The sequence below is a fragment of the Eptatretus burgeri genome, chromosome 4, assembly GCF_056783735.1.
Source record: "Eptatretus burgeri isolate ZD-2024b chromosome 4, Ebu_testis_v1, whole genome shotgun sequence".
NCBI classification, from domain to species: domain Eukaryota; kingdom Metazoa; phylum Chordata; class Myxini; order Myxiniformes; family Myxinidae; genus Eptatretus; species Eptatretus burgeri.
The window spans coordinates 72,493,014-72,513,368 of NC_140964.1; the positions used below are offsets into that span (position 1 = coordinate 72,493,014).

Consider the following 20,355-nt stretch of genomic DNA (forward strand, 5'->3'; position numbering starts at 1 on the left):
GGTCTGCCTCTTCCTCTTCTTCCCACAAACATACCCAGATTGGTTGACTTCTCCAGATTTTCATTTTCTGCAAACATGATGTGTCCAACCAAAGCATGACAGTTTCTCTTTCAGCATCAGTACTTTCACTGTACATGGTGGTCTTCTTTTTTTTCAAGCACTAATTTGTGTGCAAGCCCATCCCCCTGCACAGTTGGAGATGGGGATTTGCAATTGTGTTTGTGTGTGCAAGTGTCCAGGCCACAACTTTTTGTTAATTGTCTTTTTTTTCAATCATAAACAAAGAAAAAGACAATTCCTTGTTTTTAGCCCTATGTACCCTTGATCACCCCCTTGAGCTTAGGCAATAGGAAAAAAATCACAAGGGGCCAAGTCTGGCGATTAACAGAACACTTAAAAACAATTAAAAGACAAAGACCATTAACATAACCCTTAAAAGTGTAGATCTTTCCTTTAGAGAAATTGCAAAGAAAGCCAAGATGTCAGTGGATACAGTTTCCTTCAACATGAAAAGGCATTTGGAAACTGGAGGAAACTCTAATAGGAAGAGGTCTGGCAGACCCAAAGCCACAACACATTCAGAAGACAAGTTTCTGAGTCAACAGCTTGCGTGATATGTGGCTCACAGGGCAGCAGCTTCAAGCACAGCTTAACACTGGTCAAAGTAAGGAAGTCTCAGTTTCAACTGTGAAGAGAAGATTTCATGCTGCAGGTTTGACAGGTCGAGTGGCAGTAAGAAAGCCATTACTAAGATTGCAAAATAAGAAAAAGAGGCTTGCCGGGGCAATGAAGCACCACCAGTGGACTACTGAAAACTGGAAGAAGGACTTATGGACCGATGATTCAAAATTTGAAATATTCGGTTCATCATGCAGGGTTTTTGTACACCATCGAGTAGAGGAAAGGATGGTTCCTCAGTCTGTGACACCAACTGTCAAACATGGAGGAGGAAGCGTGACGATCAAGGGCTCTTTTGCTGGATCCAGAGTCGGCGACTAGCACAGAGTGACTGGCACCCTGAACCAAAAGGGCTACCACAGCATTTTGCAGCACCATGCAGTACCCTCTGGTCTACGCCTAGTTGGTCAGTGGTTCATCCTACAGCAAGATAACGACCCAAAACATACCTCCAGGCTATGTCAGAACGAGCTTAGAAGAAAAGAACAAGACGGTAGGCTTCAACTCATGGAATGGCCAGCACAGTCTCTGGACTTAAACCCCATCGAGCTGGTTTGGGATGAACTGGACAGAAGGATGAAAGCAAAGCAACTGACAAGTGCAACACATTTGTGGGAACTTTTGCAACAGTGTTGGGAAGAACTTTCCGAATAATATTTGATTTCCATTGGAGAAAGAATGCCACGAGTATGTTCGGCTGTTATATCTGCAAAAGGTGGCTACTTTGGTGAGTCAAAAATTTAGACAATTATGTTCGACAAAACGATTCCATCATTTCTTTTTTATCTGCAATTGTTTATTTGTTCTATGCTTTAATTTCAGAGTACATTGAAACATTAAACTGATTAAATTTCAGGAAAAACCGGAAAAATGGGGGTGTTCAAAAACTTTTTGACCGGTAGTGTACATCCTTGCCATTCCCCTTCCTCTTCTCATTCCCACCCTCTCCCCACTATCACCCTACCTCTTTCATTCTATTTATCTCCAACTAACACATGTCATTAAGGTTCGAGAGCACTGTTCAGTGTCAAGTGTTAGGATGGGTTTCAGCACAAGTGAGATGTGCTCAAAGGCTTTCTTGTGCTTCCTCAACTGTGTAAGTTAGCATAAAGAAGTAACATAAAATACCTGTGTGTGATGATTTTCTTGATTGCATGTTCACATTAATTAAGATTTTTAAAAACCTGAAATGATCAATCATTGATTGATGATTTATTGGTTTTATAAATTGCTTATTGATTGGATTTGTTTGGTCTGGTGTTAGTGTAGCACTGGCATGATGGGCTGAATGGCCTCCTCCTGCATCAATGTTCCTTGTCATTCCTTGTTATCATATCAGGACTATGAGTATTACTAAAAATAAAATTTGTATTGACACGTGACTCGAGACTCGATCATTAAAACTCAAGTCGACACCGCTTTAGCGTTGAGACTCACAACTTGTATTGGGAATCAAGATGCAAACATGAAAACTCAAACCAATCAAACAATCAACCCTCGATACTTCAGGCCCAACTTGAAAGGTGGCTCTAAACCAATTGCCCAAAACTTGAAGCTTGACTCAAGTCTTCACCCTTGAGAATTCCATTCCAAGTTGGAAACTCACCCCTTATGACTTGCTCCTGGTAACACAAAACAAGATTCGAAACTTGAGTCGAGGAGTGAGTACACATTTCACTCTTGACACGCAAGGTCTCACCTCTTGAGATCATGAGGCATGGATCCAGCAAAAAATATCATACATTGTTGCAAAATATAGTCTTCTTTGCTTGCAACACAACTCTCTTGATGATGATTAGCCAAGTTAAGGTGGATCTGGAGTGGAGGTATGAATGTAAGAATTTTTTTACAGCTAAGAAAGCACATCGATGTGTATTCTCATTTGATATGCTCATCAATTTAACTCTTGGTACGGCTCATTTCAAATCAAGGTCACCTTTGATCTTTAATAACGATTTGTCAATGACTGATGAAAATGTAATCATGGAGTTCTGTTGCTTGTTGAAATGCAGTTCTATACTTGAAAGCAATTTACATTTGGCATTTTTACATTCGGAATTTTTTTTTTCGGTGAGCAATTGTCATCATCATATGGTCAGCTAATACAATTCAATGGAGAGAGCACGAATATGGTGGACATTCCACAAATTCTTGCGGAAAACATATCGTCACATAATTATGATTGAGGGGGCTATTATGTTGGTGATGCAGAAACTTTTCATCCTCCAGTCTCATGCTTGGATTCGCCAAACATTTTGTGAATGTGGCGAGCACATAATGGCTTTCTCTTGTGAAATGCACCCTGGAATCCTGAACATCCACCAACAAATGCAGGTCGACGGACCCCCAGCTTGTCATCCCATCTGATGGACAGCACACCCTGTAATCGTTCATTGTTGGATCAGCAATCAAACCCAGTCTAGACAGCTCAAGGGCCAGTGTGCTATCTCTGAGTTATCCTCCAAAGTTATCCTCAAAAGTGGCAGCTCCAGAGTTAGGCTTACCTGTTTGTGTGTTATATATGGGTTTAGAAAAATGCCTTTTTTCCATTACGTCTGTAATGTATGAAAATCGTCCCTTTTGAGACTGATGGTCGACCGGAATAAAATAAAAGTGAATAAACACGATGGGGATATTGTGGTGCAGTTTGCCTTTTTTTAATCACTTTTTTTTTTGTATGCATTATGAATGAGAACTAACACACAATGCACAGCAAGGGGGCGGGGGGGGGCATGAGACAAGAGGGGCAGGAGAGGGAAGGACAAAACAGTGGGGAACAGAGACATTAGGAGATCTGTGGAAGAGAGAGGGATGGGGTGGGGAACACAGGGTATACAAGATGGACATTACAGGGACTTTCCGGAAGGAAAGCAGGGAATTCAAAGGAGGTGGGTTTGGGGTGGATTAACGGGGGTAGAAAAGATCGAGGTTTTGGATGGGGGAGGATAAAAGAAGGAGGTGAATGGCTGTTTTGAAGGCCTGGAGGGAAGAATTGGATTGAACAGAATGTGGGAGTTTATTCCAAAGGCGGGAAAAAAAGAGGCATGAAAGAATGAAGGTGAACAGTGATTCGTGATTTTGGTAGTTTCACCAAAATGCGGTGACTGGCGGACCTTGAGCACCCTGCGGAAAATGGGTGGGGGGTGAGACCGGAGAGAAAACGTTAGAAGACAGAAAGACCACCGACCTGCCCGCGGTGAGAGAGTGAAAGGCCCAAAGACTCAGCCTCAACGCAGGTGATACCATTGATCTTAAATGCCTTGTTTTCCACCACGTGAAGCCAAGAATGGTGGGAGGCAGGAGCACCAGCCCAGAGGGAAGAGCAGTACTCCATCAGGCTGTAGACCAAAGCTTTATATGTGGTCAGGAGCTCAGGTGGGCTGAGGAAGGACTTTGCACGACGGAAGATTCCCAGTCAGTGATTGGCTTTGGAGGCCAGGTTGGAATTGTGGCTTTCCCAGGAAAGATCATGGAAGATAGTGAGACCCAGAAGCTTGAATGAAAGGACTTCTTCCAGCAGATTGTTGAGAAAGTAGATGGGGGAGGCGGGGGGTCCAAACGGTCCTTTCGGAGAGATATCGTGGGAGTGTGAGATTTGTCAGAATTGAAAGACATGTTCCATTTGTTGGACCAGTTTGTGATTTTATCCAGATCTGCAGAGAGCGAAGAAGCTGATGCTTGCCGGTCTGAGGGATGACAGATGGTAGGGCAGAGGGTGGAGTCATCAGCAAAGAGATAAAGAGCATTTTCCAGACAGTCAGAGAGATCATTGATGAAAACCAGAAAAAGAACAGGGCCCAGAACGCTACCTTGAGGAACTCCAGCCTGGACATGAAGAGGGGATGAGAGAACTCAATTAAGGGCCACACGTTGACTGCGACAGGAGAGGAAGTCTGCGAGCCATGAGTGGAGATGGCTTGGATACCATAGGAAGAGAGCTTGGTGAGCAGGGCAGGGTGCCGGACCATGTCAAAAGCACGTGATATGTCGAGGGAGATGGCTCTGATTTCCTGTCCGGCATTGAGGACCTCCATCCATTGTTGGGAGAGGAGAAGCAGCTTATCCAGGGTAGAGTGACCTGGTCTGAAACCAAATTGATGATCGGAATTCAGGCCATTGGAAAAGAGGAAGGATTTAATGTCTGAAGCAATGATGGATTCCAAAACCTTGCTGATGATCGGGAGAAGGCTGATTGGTCTGTAGTTTCAGGGATCTGTTTTTGCACCTTTTTATGCAGGGCAGTAATGTTTGCAGATTTCCAAGCAGATGGCAGATGACCTTGAGCAAATGAAAGGGTGAATAGAACAGAGAGAGGGTGAGCAAGAGTAGAGGAGCAAGTTTTTAGGACAAATTTGTCTTTCGCCAAAAAAAATAGGGGGTGGTTGAGGCCCACAATGACCTTATGGTGTATCCATGCCTGCTTGGGATTCAACTCCACCTGAATGGTTTTGACACCTGAAACAAGATTTGGACACCTGAGACTCCAAATTATTTACCTCCAAGCCGCTCTTCCATGATGAAAGTTAAGCTCCAGTTTGTGTCTGCATCCTGGTTGTTTTCTGCTCTAATTTATGTTTCCTGTGCTTTTGGTTGTTATTCTCCTCTTTGAACTTATATCTTGGTCTCTCATAGATTTACAAAAACACCCTGCTCCTTTTATAAATACGGATCATAATTTTTAAAGATTTATGGCTGAAGCAAATTTATATGCAAAATATAAAAGTGAATATGGGACTTGCGGTATATTTCAGTATTGTGCAGCCCCTTCCCTCCCATTCTTCCCCTTCTCCCAAAATGACCTGTCATCATCATAGAAAATATGGGCAGGTCATTATACATGAATGACATCACCAACCGATCATTCAAAATATTTTCACTATCCTGCAGCTCCACTATTGCCAAGGTGTGTGTATGAAACAATGTCACCCTTGACTGAGCGTGGGGATAAAGGCCTGAGTGATTGAATTGACCTGGTTGGTGTTTAATAAAGAAAACGTCAATCTATATCTTCGGCAATTTTTCTTACAATCATCAAATGTCTGTCTGAAAGTATTTGCTCATGAAATGAAATAATTTTGCACAAAGTAATTTTGTAAATATATAAACAAAATCTTAGGAGGACATGAAATTGCTTGCCATTTCGCAAGATGATTCACCCTTTTCATAGCTAGGCTCTTTGTAAAGTCTCTTTTTTGCACGAATGTAATGATATGACACATAATTAATCTACCCACGTGGTTTTTACCCAAGCAGAGGAAATCAAATTAACTCTGCCCACATTGCACTGGGCACATTCAAACATTTTGTCTTTGATTTATATCTTTTAACTACAAAGAGCAGCATTAAGCACACATAAATCTCAGCTCGAAATGGTATGGTGGCTGTTGTCTTTTCATTTTATTCGTTTGCACGATTTGGATATTGGTGTATCCTGATTCTATCGTGTGATCTTCCAATATGAACATTCTCCCCAGCTTCGATTAGGAGCAGGCAATCAACTGAACATCTACCTGAGGCTCACAGAGGAGCTTGTACATAAATCACATACAGGATGAAGACAATAGGTGACATGAGTGTGCTTTCATTTTTTCATATTTCAAACTACCACTTATTTTGACAGCTCTTCCATAGGATTCCACAACTGTTTGTTGTGGAAGTGCTTATGATCAGGTCTGTTGTAAAATAAATAAATCAATAACTGGATGGTATTCATAGAATACTGTCTTGAAAAGGACTTGGTGTGAGCCAACTCTTCTGGTGGCATATTTGGAATGACATCTCTCTACACTTCTGAGGTTATCAAATTTCCTTTGAAAAGTCTGCTATAGAGTACATTCATAAGCCTTGACAAAGTAGCTTTTATTCTCATTCTTGAGTGTTTCCATAACTACCAAGGCTGACAAAGATGCCAGAATATATTGCTGAAGCATAAATTGGGGGATCATTAAATGCCACATTTTCCTTCTGCTTCTTTGCTTTTTTTTTCTCCAACTGATATGTGCTGTATCAAATGGTTATGTAACATGTGGTAAAGCTAAATTTCCTCCGTTGAATGGTTTTGATTTACACTCGATATGTGCTATATTAAATGGTTATGTAACATGTGGTAAAGCTAAATTTCCTCCATTGAATGGTTTTTATGTACACTCAATATGTGCTCTATCAAATGGTCATGTAACATGTTATAAAATTTCAGTTTCCTCCGTGGAATGGTTTTGATTTACACTCAATATGTGCTATATCAAATGGTTATGTAACATGTGGTAAAGCTAAATTTCCTTCGTGGAATGGTTTTGATTTACACTCAATATGTGCTATATCAAATGGTTATGTAACATGTGGAAAGCTAAATTTCCTTCGTGGAATGGTTTTGATTTACACTCAATATGTGCTATATCAAATGGTTATGTAACATGTGGAAAGCTAAATTTCCTTCGTGGAATGGTTTTGATTTACACTCAATATGTGCTATATCAAATGGTTATGTAACATGTGGAAAGCTAAATTTCCTTCGTGGAATGGTTTTGATTTACACTCAATATGTGCTATATCAAATGGTTATGTAACATGTGGAAAGCTAAATTTCCTCCATTGAATGGTTTTTATGTACACTCAATATGTGCTCTATCAAATGGTCATGTAACATGTTATAAAATTTCAGTTTCCTCCGTGGAATGGTTTTGATTTACACTCAATATGTGCTATATCAAATGGTTATGTAACATGTGGTAAAGCTAAATTTCCTTTGTGGAATGGTTTTGATTTACACTCAATATGTGCTATATCAAATGGTCATGTAACATGTGGTAAAGCTAAATTTCCTTCGTGGAATGGTTTTGATTTACACTCAATATGTGCTATATCAAATGGTTATGTAACATGTGGAAAGCTAAATTTCCTCCGTGGAATGGTTTTGATTTACACTCAATATGTGCTATATCAAATGGTTATGTAACATGTGGAAAGCTAAATTTCCTCCTTTGAATGGTTTTGATTTACACTCAATATGTGCTATATCAAATGGTCATGTAACATGTGGTAAAGCTAAGTTTCCTCCCTGGAATGGTTTTGATTTACACTCAATATGTGCTATATCAAATGGTTATGTAACATGTGGTAAAGCTACATTTCCTCCGTTGATCGGTTTTCCATGTCCGCTCAATATGAGCTTTAATCAAATGGTCATGTAATGTGGTAAAGTTCCAATTTCCTCATTTGAATGGTTTTTATGTACACTCAATATGTTCTATATCAAATGGTCATGTAACATGTTATGAAATTTCAGTTTCCTCTGTTGAACGGTTTTTATGTACACTCGGTATGTGCTATATCAAATGGTCATGTAACATGTTATGAAGTTTGAGTTTCCTCTGTTGAATGGTTTTGATTTACACTCAATATGTGCTATATCAAATGGTCATGTAACATGTTATAAAATTTCAGTTTCCTCTGTTAAATGATTTTGATGTACACTCAATATGTGCTATATCAAATGGTCATGTAACATGTGGTAAAGTTCCAATTTCCTCAGTTGAACGGTTTTCCCTGTATGCTCAATATGCGCTTTAATCAAATGGTCATGTAACGTGGTAAAGTTCCAATTTCCTCCGTTGAACGGTTTTCGATGGATGCTCTTAACGCTAGAATTGCCACTTTATAACCGCTGGTAGTGATGACTGGGTACCAAGACATCCCGCTTTGATAGGTCACCTGACACATGATGTCCTCTTTCCTCTTTATTCAATTGAAATCAGAATGGGATTAAAAAAAATTAAATTCAAATGAAATGGAAGACCAAATAAAATAGTTGCTGCATTGAAGTCATCAGAAGGAACCCAAACAAGCAAAAGGTAAAGATTAAGTCATCAGGAGAAACCTGGATAGGACTCAGGTTTTAAGGCCTCGGTCACATTTGCCACGGCTGCCGTGGGGTCTCCAAAATCTACGGCCACTAACAATTATACGGTGGCCACAGTATTTCCACGGTCACACAATGTAGCAGTTACATATGTTTTTATTTTTTGGGGAGCTGCATGGCGTATTTATAAATTGTGGAGACCGAAAACGTGGGGGTGCCGTACGGTCTTTGATTTCATGTCGCACGGTGACCTTAGCGCGTTCCTGCGGCGGCCATATAATTTTCAAGGCAGACACAAGGTGCCCGCAAGGCGACCGCAGGGGGGCCCTAAGATGAACGTGCGGCCAGACGGACGGTAACGAATGGGTTAATTTTTTTTTTTACCATTTTTTTTTCGGCTTGTCGAATTGCTACGGCGAACGTAGAAATGAAAAAAAAGTTATTATCTCCGCGTTATAATTCCACGGCGACCTTACGGTCTGTAAAATATAGCCATACGGCGTAGGGCCACCCCGAGGCCACCGCAGAAACTCTGCGGCCACCGCACGTTTCCGTCAATTCAGAGGGCGTACGGCCGCCGTATCCTCGCCGTAGAGAAAATGTGACTTAGGCCTTGCTGATACTCTACCCTCAAATCCATCATGGCACAGCCAAGTGAGCCTTATTCAAAAAAAGAAATCAGAAAGAATACAGATTTAAAATATTAAATAATTCTGGCTGCCAGACCATGCATCCATTCAGGTTGAAATTTAAGATATATATTCCCCATGTCGACTAGATCATAATTTTGAAGTTTCATTTCAATTGATGAAGCGGTTCAAGAGAATTAATGTTTTTAAAGATTTCCCTTCAATCCAATATGGCTGCCAGACCATGTGACCTATTGATTATTCATGAACACCCTGGTATTCCCAAAGCTTGGGGATCATGTTGGTAAAGTTTCCCCTCAATCTGTCAGGCTGTTTCTTCTTTATTCTTCAAAAAATCATTGCTGCCAAAACCATGTGAACTATGATGTCATATGTGGAGAACCTTTTGTTCCTCATGGATAGGCAATCAAACCTGTAAAGTTTTGCCTTGATCTGTTCAGCTATTTCGAAGAAGAAGGTTTTTATGTTCAAAACAATATGGCTATCGAAGCACATGACTGATGATGTTATCAATTTTGTTTTCCCCCATGCAATTTAGCCTTAGATGACCCTCAAAATTTTCATACTGATCGGATAAAGCATTCGACGTATGCAATTATGACGTCATAACAAAGCCACCTATGACCTCATCAAAAAGCACACTTGTTTCCCATACGGAGTACTTCACACGTGCCAAGTTTCAATTTTTTCCATGTTGCGGTTTCAGAGATGCAGACGTCCAAATTTTTTTCCTTTTTTCCAACATGGCTGCCACACCACGTGATCTCTGATATAATTATATTGAAACATTTTGCATGAGTAGTTGCACCTATGGTGAAAATTTCATGTAAAATCGGATAAAGGGTTGCAGAGAAAATGCTGAAAATTAGCATGGACGTACGTACGTACGCACAGACGGGTGGCCAACCCAAAAACAATGTCACCAGCGACTTCATCAGTGAAGGTATAAAAAAATCACATTTATTCCCAATGGGACAGGAGCCAAGTTTGAATCTATGGTGAAAATTTTGTGTCAATCCGACAATTGTTTGCAGAGAAAAGGGAATAACAAAATGCAGACACATACATTCCACGTACGCACTTACGCGACCGATTGCTTAACTTCGCTTTTCGCTTCGCAAGCGCGGGCTAACAAGTACATTCATCGACAAAGGACAAATAAACGGTAAATGGGAATTGACACGATGCCTGGTGTTGGCTTGATGGTTCGGGTGGTGGGTTTGTGATCCTTGGATCCTGAGTTCAAATCCCACTTGATTGTTGAGATAATACCAGGTGGGGTTGACTCTACCTGTCATCCTTCCGAGGTCGGCAAAATGAGTGCCAGCATGCTGGTATACTGTGTTGGAGTCGTGACCCATCCAGGATTGTACCCAATAGCCAAGGAGACAGCTTCGGCAGCACCAATGGTCTGCACAGAGCATGGTCTGGATGGGTGGATGGAAATGAAACTAGGTTCTCTGCTTCTCATAAGCCAGTAATTCACATGCAGATAACCAAGGAATGCTAAATAACAGGATTGACCCACAAGGCTAAACTGGCTAAACCTTTCCTCATAATGAAAGATTTGTTAGCCACCTTTACCAAAATTGTTCCTGTTACTCTCACTAACAAGTCAAGCAACTTTTGCATACTACCTAGAAATAGAAAATTACAGTGCTCACTATTTGTTAAGAGGAACATTCTTTCAGGTGGAATTTCACTGAAATAAATGTGGTTTAAAGTGTTTATTTATTTATTTGTTTATTTATATTTATTTGCTTGACTGTTTCCCCTGAACAAGACTTGTTAGTACATGGGTCAAGTGAACAAAGAAGCCATTGAAGGACAGCCATTTCACCTTTTGGAGCTCATCAGTCTGGAACCAGTTCAAGAATGCAATAATGCTCGTGTGTTCACAAATGTTTCGTGATATCTACCATTAGCTTTGGCCGAATGAAAAATTTCTGAATCTGATTGGTTGAATAATCTGAAAGTTTTGTTTTCACAATGTTTTGGTCATTTCATGTAAGGTGTGTGCATACTTCCAGAAGCTGATAAAGAATGTGGACGACATTTTTTTTTTAATTATTAACTGTCATGTGGTTCAAACACCCCAGGACAATAGAGAAAAGGACTCCAGCGGAACCGCTGAAGACACAAGAAAGACCTCCTGACACACTCGAACATATAAAACGTCTCCATTATCAAGCAATGGAAATCAAGTCAGAGCCGTAATGACTCAGAGATACCCCTTTTCTAAGTACTCACCAAAACGTCCTGCTGCTCCTTGATCTACCTGCTGCTTCTTGATCAACCTGCATGCATTTCCTGTGAAAAAAAAAGACGTTGCTGCCATCAACTGCACAAAGATGAGCCACAAGTGGTCCACTCTGAGTCCTGCCGAGTTCTCTCAGCTACAGGAACTTACGCAGTGTAAGATCCCTTTTTGTTTCTTTGTATTTTTTAAAAGTAGAGTTAGCAAAGCAACTTGCTTGATGTTTTCACAAACCTTGTAACTTCCGTGGTGAACATGCATGCAGATTCAAATTTTCCTGATCTGACACCATCGTCCGAAAGCCTAGAATTTTATTACTTTTTGTGATTTATGGTCATAATTTAAAGACTTCCGATTCTGGGATTTTTTTCCATGTGTTGGTCGAACTGCCGCTGCCGTTGCCACTTTCACCTCATAAAAGATGTTTTCGGAACCAGATTTGTCATGTTTTTCTGTTATATCTTCATCTCTGTGTTTCTGTTTGTGTTTTCGTCCAATTCTCCTTGTTAAATTGTACCTTGTTGTGCTGTATTTGTCGAATTTGTGTTCATGTTGTTTGAGACATACTCCTCGGATAGCCGCTGTGAAAATTCTGTGTCCCTTTTGGCGCCATGTTCTTCAGTTTGCCTCTCTCTTCCCAAATATTTTACTTTCTACATCCTCAATATTAATCCATTTACCCTCCTCACTTCAAAAAAAATTAAAACAAACAAACAAAAAATATATATATTTCACTCCGCAACAATCTCATTCGAATTGAATTTCCTTCTACCTGTACATCCTGTACTCCATTCTTTATTTTTTTCCTTTTCTCAATTTCTCCAAACTGAATCTTCATTGAACATAAATGCTTCTTCTTTCTTCCTTTCAAAGCATATAAAAACATTTTTTTAAATGCTTCACTTTCCTGATTTCTCCATCAGGAATACCTCTCCAAGTTCTTCTTATTCGCAAAAAGCTGTTTCTCTTCTTCGCAAAGATTATTTTCCAAAACGGTCTGTGAGCTAAGTGCTTGGTCCACCTTCCCTCCTCCTGCACCTACATCACGACCTTTCTTTGCATCTTCAACAAAAAATTCTGACCACCATGATGTCATCTCCGTTTGGCCAATTTTGGAATTTGGAATTGGCATCCTTACACTTAATTTCCCCTCTTGTCACACTCAACTGCTCCTGAGAAGATGGCGAAGTTTCTGACAACCTTTGACTGATTCTGCAATTGGACCTGACAGCATTACATCACGTGCCCTAAAAATCTGCTCTGCTGGTCCTTTGCATCCTCTTTCTGCTCTTTTCATCATATCATTTGCCCTAGATCATCTTCCATCTGCATAGAAGTCAGTCAACATCACTTGGCATTACATTTAAAAAGGAGTAAAAACTGATCTGCTCAACTGCAGACCTATCAGCTTTCTTCCAATCATCAACAAGGTCATGGAATCCATAATAATAGTTGATATTAAAACCTTCCTTTTCTCCAACAACCTCATTTCAGATCATCAATTTGGTTTCAGATCAGGTCATTCCACCTTGGACATGCTGCTTCAACTCGCCCAACAATGGATGGAGGCCCTCAATGTCAGACACGTGATCAGGGCCATCTCCCTGGACATATCTCATGCTTTTCATATAGTCTGGCATGCTGCCTTACTCGCCAAACTCTCTGCCTATGGCATCCAAAGCCAACTTGCCACATGGCTTACTGACTTCCTCGACTCTCGAAGCCAACATGTGGCACTCAACGAATCTCTCTCTGTCTCTCTCTGTCTCTCTCTGTCTGTCTCTCTCTCTCTCGTCCTATTCCTGATCTTCATCAATGATCTCTCTGACTCTGGAAAATCTTCTTTATCTATTTTCTGAAGTCTCCGCCCTCTGACGTTACCTCCGTCATTCTTCAGACCGGCAAGCTGCAGCCTCTTTCCTCTCTTTAGACCTTGAAAAAAAAATCACAATATGGTAAAACACTTGGAATGTCTTTCAATCCTGACAAATCTCACATTCTCACTATCTCTCTCCGAAAGGACCGTCTGGCAAACCCTCCCATCTACTTTCTTAACAATCCTCTTGAGAAGGTTCAGTTATTCAAACTCATGGGTCACACTATCAACCATGATATTTCTTGGGAAAACCACATTTCAAAGTTGGCCTTCAAAGCAAGCCTGGGCATCCTCCATCATATGAAGTTATTCCTTGGCACGCCTGAACTCCTATCCATCTACAAGGCATTCATCCACAGCTTGATGGAGTTTTGCTCTCCCTCTCTGGGCTGGCTCCCCTGCCTCACATCTTGCTTAGCTTGACACTGTACAGCAGAAACCAAGACCTTTAAGATTATTGGAATCACTTCGTGATGAAGGTGAGTTGATGGGCTTATCACTGTGGGTCAGTGGTCCCTCTCTGTCTTCTACCCCCTCTTTTCTGGTCTTGCACCCTCTGCTATTTCTTTGCTTTGTCCCCCCCCCTCCCCACCCCAGATTTCTGCAGGACTCACATGGTCCACCATCAACCTCCTTCTGGTGAAACTATTTCAGTCCAGGATCACTGCTCACCTCCATTCATTTGTTCCCCTTTCTTTCCCACCTATGGAATCAACTTCCACATCCTCGTCAATCTCTTCTTTCCTCCAGGTCATCAAGACAGCTGTTCACCACCATCTCAGATCATCCCCAATCCAAAATAATTGTCTTTTCTACCCTCTTTAACCCCACCCAAAACCTTCATCCTTGCATTTCTCCAGTTTTCTCTCATTGAAGTTTCCTCCTGTATCCAACTTGTCCACCCCATGCATGCATGTTTTGCATCCTGTTTGTTTTGTTTGTTTTACCAAACTATGGTTGTATGTCTATGCTCTTCCATTTTTAAATGCTGAGCGTCAAGTAAGGAGACAGCACGTCCCATTTTAAGTCTTTGGCATGACTTGGCCAGGTTCAAACCGGCTATTTGTGGACCATTACACCACAACTACCACCAACTTTGGTACTCATTCCAAGTTCCCCTGTGAATTTTCTTCAGAACCAAAAATAAGAGCTCCCTTATGATGGTACTATATAGGTCGGGCATTCATTCATTTCGATCAGACTGTTCCTGGTAATATACAAAACTCCTGTACTTCCTCACTCTCCCTTCTCTCCCCTTTCATCCTCCATTCTTATATTTATTATTTTTTCTTAATGCACTTCAACCTTCCTCCTTTTCCTTGTTTGCATATTGAATGTGTAGACTCCTGCATTAATGATTTATTGACTGAATTCATGTAAATCAGGATTTCTGGTCGGGCAATCATGACGGAAACATTTGCCAGGTCTACAGTTGTCTCGCGTTCGATAGTCCAAGTTCTAATAATTATTGATAAATTCCCTCAAAACTATGGGTCTTATTGAACTTTCGGTTATAACATCCTAAAAACTCCTTTCTGCTTTCAATCATTTTTTAATCATCATATTGTCAGACATTTTTGATTTGTATGATAACATTTATAATATTTTTATTTGCATCCTCAATGATGCTTCTTTTTCATAATTGCATTATATTTTTTGCTCTAAACTTCTTGCCTGATCATGAGGTCAACAACCCCTGTGCTTATCTAATAGCCCCCACGCTGTTGACTTTTAAAGTCCAGACTTCTCGCTCATCTGCAAACCTTTTTCCCTGTCGTTTTGTACCAGTGTAATCTCCTTCCTGTGTCTGTACAATCATGTTTCCTACACTCATTGCTTCCAGGTTGCAGCACATCTCTCACCGTCTTGCATTACCATTCAGAAAAATTGTGATAATGTGTTTTTCTTATTCCCACTAACCACCTTTTGTCAAAGATCCCCTTCTTCCTCGTCCTCTCTCGTTTGCCTCTTCCATGAGCTTTGACTTACTATAGAAGTAAGCAGCCCCATGTAATCGAGACATTTCTTGTTATCGGTTGTGGAACATTCTTTGCGAAGCAAGATGGGCAGATAGTTCTTTGGAATGCTACACATGATGTTTCATCAGCCATAGTGACCTTCGCGACTTTTTTGAAACCAATATCAACCATTCCTTCTTTCAAAATCAACTTTTGCAAAAAAGAAAAGTTTTTTTCCACTTAATAAAGGCACAATTCTGAATTTGCAAGGCGAAGCGTCATTGTCGTGCTGACGTTTTCCACTCTGCTTGTTCAATATTCCTTTGTGTTTTCGCTTGGATTCATTTCTTCAACATTTACAGAGGTGTTTACGATCAGAACAAAGGAAATGCCTTTGTCCACAAGTAGCAGACATTTTTTCACGGTTTCTCAATCAATATTTACCTTCGCCACCGAAGGTGGACGGATATTATGTTTTCACCCCTGTCTGTTTGTTTGTTTTTTTTTGTCTGTCTGTGAGCAGGATATCCCAAAAAGTTTGAGAAAGATTTGGAGGAAATGTGGTGGATAGGTTGGGTGTGCGACAAGGACGAATTTATTAGATTTTGGTGATGATCCGGATCCTGTTCCAGATACAAGAACTTTTTAAGCAATTTCCTAACCTTTGAGTGACTGGGCCAAAATGATATATAGCATGATATCTCAAAAAGTTGTTGACTGATTATGACAAACCTTGCTCGATGAGGTGGGTACTTTACAAGAACAAGCCAATTTGATTTTGGTTCTGGTCCGGATGCAGATCCGACGACCTATCAAGGGGATACAAAACGTAAACTGTTCAGGCTAGCAGAGGCATGCGCTCTACCAAGTGCCGATCAAGTTCTGTGCTGTTCTCAAAGCATAATACACGTACAAAACGTAAGACACTGTGAATTATTTGGAGGGGGGTGTGGTGTGGGTGATCTCACATTTAAGCCTTGCAATTCCAATTCCATTTGGAACTCAAGTATTTGGGTTGCCGAACATTCTAAAGTTTTACCAAACTCTACTCTATAATGCATTGCAAATTTGGGAAATTGGTTTGGAGAAATAGCATGAAATTTCCATAATTATCAACTGGATGTATCTTACTGTTTTATGCATCCCTGGACTAATGTTGAATTGCATTCCATGGCCAAGAGCGATAATAGAAAGAAAATGAGCAGTTACTGCTGAGTGGACCGCACAAGCACAAAAGCACCATGTGGGGAGATGGATCGGAAACATGTTGATAAACCTTGGATAAAGACCATGAAGCAAGGCATTTCCATGGTGACGAGGATATAAGGATTAATGCATTCGGCCAGTTATTAGGTTTGTATTGCATGCTCTCCCCAGTCCGATGTTATTGGTCTAATGTTGGGGTGACCATTATCCATAGGGATTTCTTATTTTTGCTCATTGTCATTTTTCTGTGGTAGGCCTTTCTTCAATGCCACAATTATTACATCCTTTGGCTCCAGTGGTGGTCCAGTGATGAGAACAGACTGAGGGTACCCGTCTCAGAGGCTGGGCTCAACATTTCCTCAAATATGACTGGGAGCATCAGTGTGAAGGATTTGGATTCTAAATTTATGGAAACCAAGATAGCTTCAAGAAAAACACTTCATCTCTTTTTGATTGTTACTTGTAAATCCAAGCTGGTCCTCTAATGACCTTCATTGAGGGGATAATCTGCTTGAAATGCCTGGTTCCATTCCACACTTAATGTGACACATAAATACCTTGGGCGAACTTGTCACAGATGGTAAAATGGTGCCTTTCAGTGCCAAAATCTCCCAAACTGAAGGTTGGATTGCAATGGAAACAAAATGTGCAAACAAAAAATAATTTCAGAAGGCGTTTTTATTATCTCCACCACCGAACGTGGACGGAGGTTATGTTTTCACCCCTGTTTGTTTGTCTGTCTGTGAGCAGGATATCTCAAAAAGCTTTGGACTGATTTGGATGAAACTTTTAGACAAGTTGGGTGTGTGACGAAGACGAATTTATACAATTTTGATGAAGATCAGGATCAGAATCTGGATACTCGCATTGTTTAAGTGATTTTTCACCATTGAAATATGGGGCCAAAAACGATATTTAGCATGATATCTCAAAAAGTTGTGGACGGATTCAGACAAAACTTGGTGGATGAGTTGTGTACGTGACAAGCTGATTAGATTTTGGTTAAGGTACGGATGCAAATCCTGCTATGCCTATCAGTGGGTGACAAAACGTAAACTGTTCTGCCTTGCGGAGGTATGTGCTCTACTGAGTGTCGTTGTAGTTGCTTCGAGTATGGTTCTGTATCTAATTATCTTTAAAAAAAATAAGGAACCAGAGATATTTATTTTCATTGTGAAAATGTAATGATCATCTTGTGTGACATCTGACTGCGTGCAGGCTTCACATATTGAAGAGTTTAATGGTCTCCAGTTTTAAAGCATGATCATTTTAATATATTGTGGATAACTGGAAAATATCGGCCACTCCTCTGACATGTGTAACTCAACTCATTTGGACAAGTCATTTAATCCAATAATCTGTACATAATTAGCATTGTACACAGGCAAATATACATAAAATTCCAAGCAAGATCGTGAGATGACATTGGGAGATATCGATGTGCCTTTACATCAGCAAGGCATTGTATGATTTATCCAACACAATTGATTTATCTAATGGAAGATTTGGCCGTTAAATGGATAAATCAACACAAGTACCGCATTAATCAGGAATTGAAACCAGGGGCTCACAGCATCTTTAGGCAAACACTCGTTTGGGTAAAACAAATGCTGTGTTTCATGCAACAACCTTTTACGTAGGGGAAAGAAATTCTCATCGGTTTTTCTGTCCGTAACAAACAACAAGGTATTTACATTCAAAACTCACAAATGGTGTGAAGAGATAAGAAGAGAACATTTGAGTCGAGCACAATTTCTGAGGAAGGTCAGCTTTTTAGAAGGATTCGTTTCGTGGAAAGCAGCACAAATGGACCGTTATCGGCCCATCCTTGCCAAGGTTTTATCTCTCAGCCCAGCCATCCAACATTCTGCAGCGAGGCTGGCCAAAACATCCTCGTAATGCCAACAGAGAAATTAGATACTCGATATAGCAGAACCGTCCCTGATGTTTCAGGCAACCACGGGAGGTTGCTGAATAACAAGACATAATAAAACGAATAAATCTCCCACAATATAGGAAGACTTTGTGATTCTCTGCCTGTTTTCCGTATGCTTAGGGCAGTGCTGCATTGCAACCTCGAGATCCCCATTGCTGCCTGTGTGTTGTTTTTCCTTTTAAACAATTATGTAATTGATATTTGGTACAAATCATGTGTGTGTGTGTATATATATATATATATATATATATATATATATATATATATATATATATATATATATATATATATATATATATATATATATATATATATATATATATGCAACACTGGTCTTAAGTTTTAGAATGCCCCCATTTTTCAGTTTTTACTGAAATTTAAGCAGTTCAAGTCCAGTGAATGACCTGAAATGGTACAAAGCTAAGCGGTAAACTGCCAGAAGTTTAAAAAAAAGTTTAGGTTTCCAAAAACTGAAAAATAATGTAAATTTCAGAGTTGTTAAAAAGGCCCTTTTCAGGGAACAAGTAATGGGTTAGCAACTGTAGCTGTTCTGCAGCAATGGAAGTAAATTAAGCCTTGAAAGTTGATGCAAACAATTCCGACAGGTGTCCAAATTTTTGTTGATTAATTAATTACAAACCCTCTGTCTGTGTAATTGCAGTGTTGGAACAGACTGTGTTGTTACATCCTCTGAAGCATTATTTGGACAATATTGCACTGCAGGAAGTAGTATATTGCTATCATAATGGTGAAAAAAAGACAATTAACAATGGAAGACAGACAGATCATTATAACCCTTAAAAGTGTAGGTCTTTCCTTTAAAGAAATTGCAAAGAAAGCCAAGGTGTCAATGAGTACAGTTTCCTACACCATCAAAAGGCACTTGGAAACTGGAGGAAACTGACATGAAGAGGTCTGGCAGACCCAAAGCCACAACACAATCAGAAGACAAGTTTCTGAGAGTCAACAGCTTGCGTGATAGGCGGCTCACAGGACGGCAGCTACAAGAACAGCTTAACACTGGTCGAAGTAAGGAAGTCTCAGTTTCAACTGTGAAGAGATGATTTTGTGCTGCAGGTTTGACAGGTCGTGTGGCAGTAATAAAGCCATTGCTAAGATGGCAAAATAAGAAAAAGAGGCTTGCCTGGGCCATGAAGCACCGCCAGTGGACTACTGAAAACTGGAAGAAGGACTTATGGACCGATGAATCAAAATTTGAAATCTTCGGTTCATCACACAGGGTTTTTGTTCGCCGTCGAGTAGGTGAAAGGATGGTTCCTCAGTGTGTGATACCAACTGTCAAACATAGAGGAGGAAGTGTGATGATCTGGGGCTCTTTTGCTGGATCCAGAGTCGGCGACTTGCACAGAGTGACTGGCACCCTGAACCAAAAGGGCTACCACAGAATTTTGCAGTGCAATGCAATACCATCTGGTCCTTGCCTAGTTGGTCAGGGCTTCATCCTACAGCAAGATAACGACCCAAAACATGCCTCCAAGTTATGTCAGAACTACCTTAGAAGAAAAGAACAAGATGGTTGGCTTCAAATCATGGAATGGACAACACAGTCTCCAAACTTAAATCCCATTGAGCTGGTTTGGGATGAACTGGACAAAAGGGTGAAAGCAAAGCAACCTTCAAGTGCAACACATTTGTGGGAACTTCCGAAGCAGTGTTGGGAAGAACTTTCCGAACAATATTTGATTTCCATTATAGAAAGAATGCCACGAGTATGTTCGGCTGTTATATCTGCACAAGGTGGCTACTTTGATGAGTCAAAAATATTGATTAAATTATGTTCAACAAAACGATTCCATGATTTATTTTTATCTGCAATTGTTTATTTGTTCTGTGCTGTAATTTCAGAGTACATTGAAACATTAAACTGCTTACATTTCAGTAAAAACTGGGAAAATGGGGGTGTTCTAAAACTTTA

General features: G+C 40.3%; 1 protein-coding gene across 4 annotated transcripts in view; it reads left to right on the forward strand.

The window, feature by feature from the left end:
- LOC147028329 (diacylglycerol kinase beta-like) overlaps positions 1-20,355 on the forward strand; it is a 315,192-nt gene that overhangs the window by 90,859 nt on the left and 203,978 nt on the right. For all 4 annotated transcript variants that reach the window (XM_085878634.1, XM_085878633.1, XM_085878631.1 and 1 more), the window contains exon 2: positions 11,286-11,601. In XM_085878634.1, coding sequence (XP_085734760.1) covers positions 11,538-11,601 — 64 coding nt within the window. In that variant the 5' untranslated portion in view covers positions 11,286-11,537. The remainder of the gene's footprint in view (positions 1-11,285; positions 11,602-20,355) is intronic.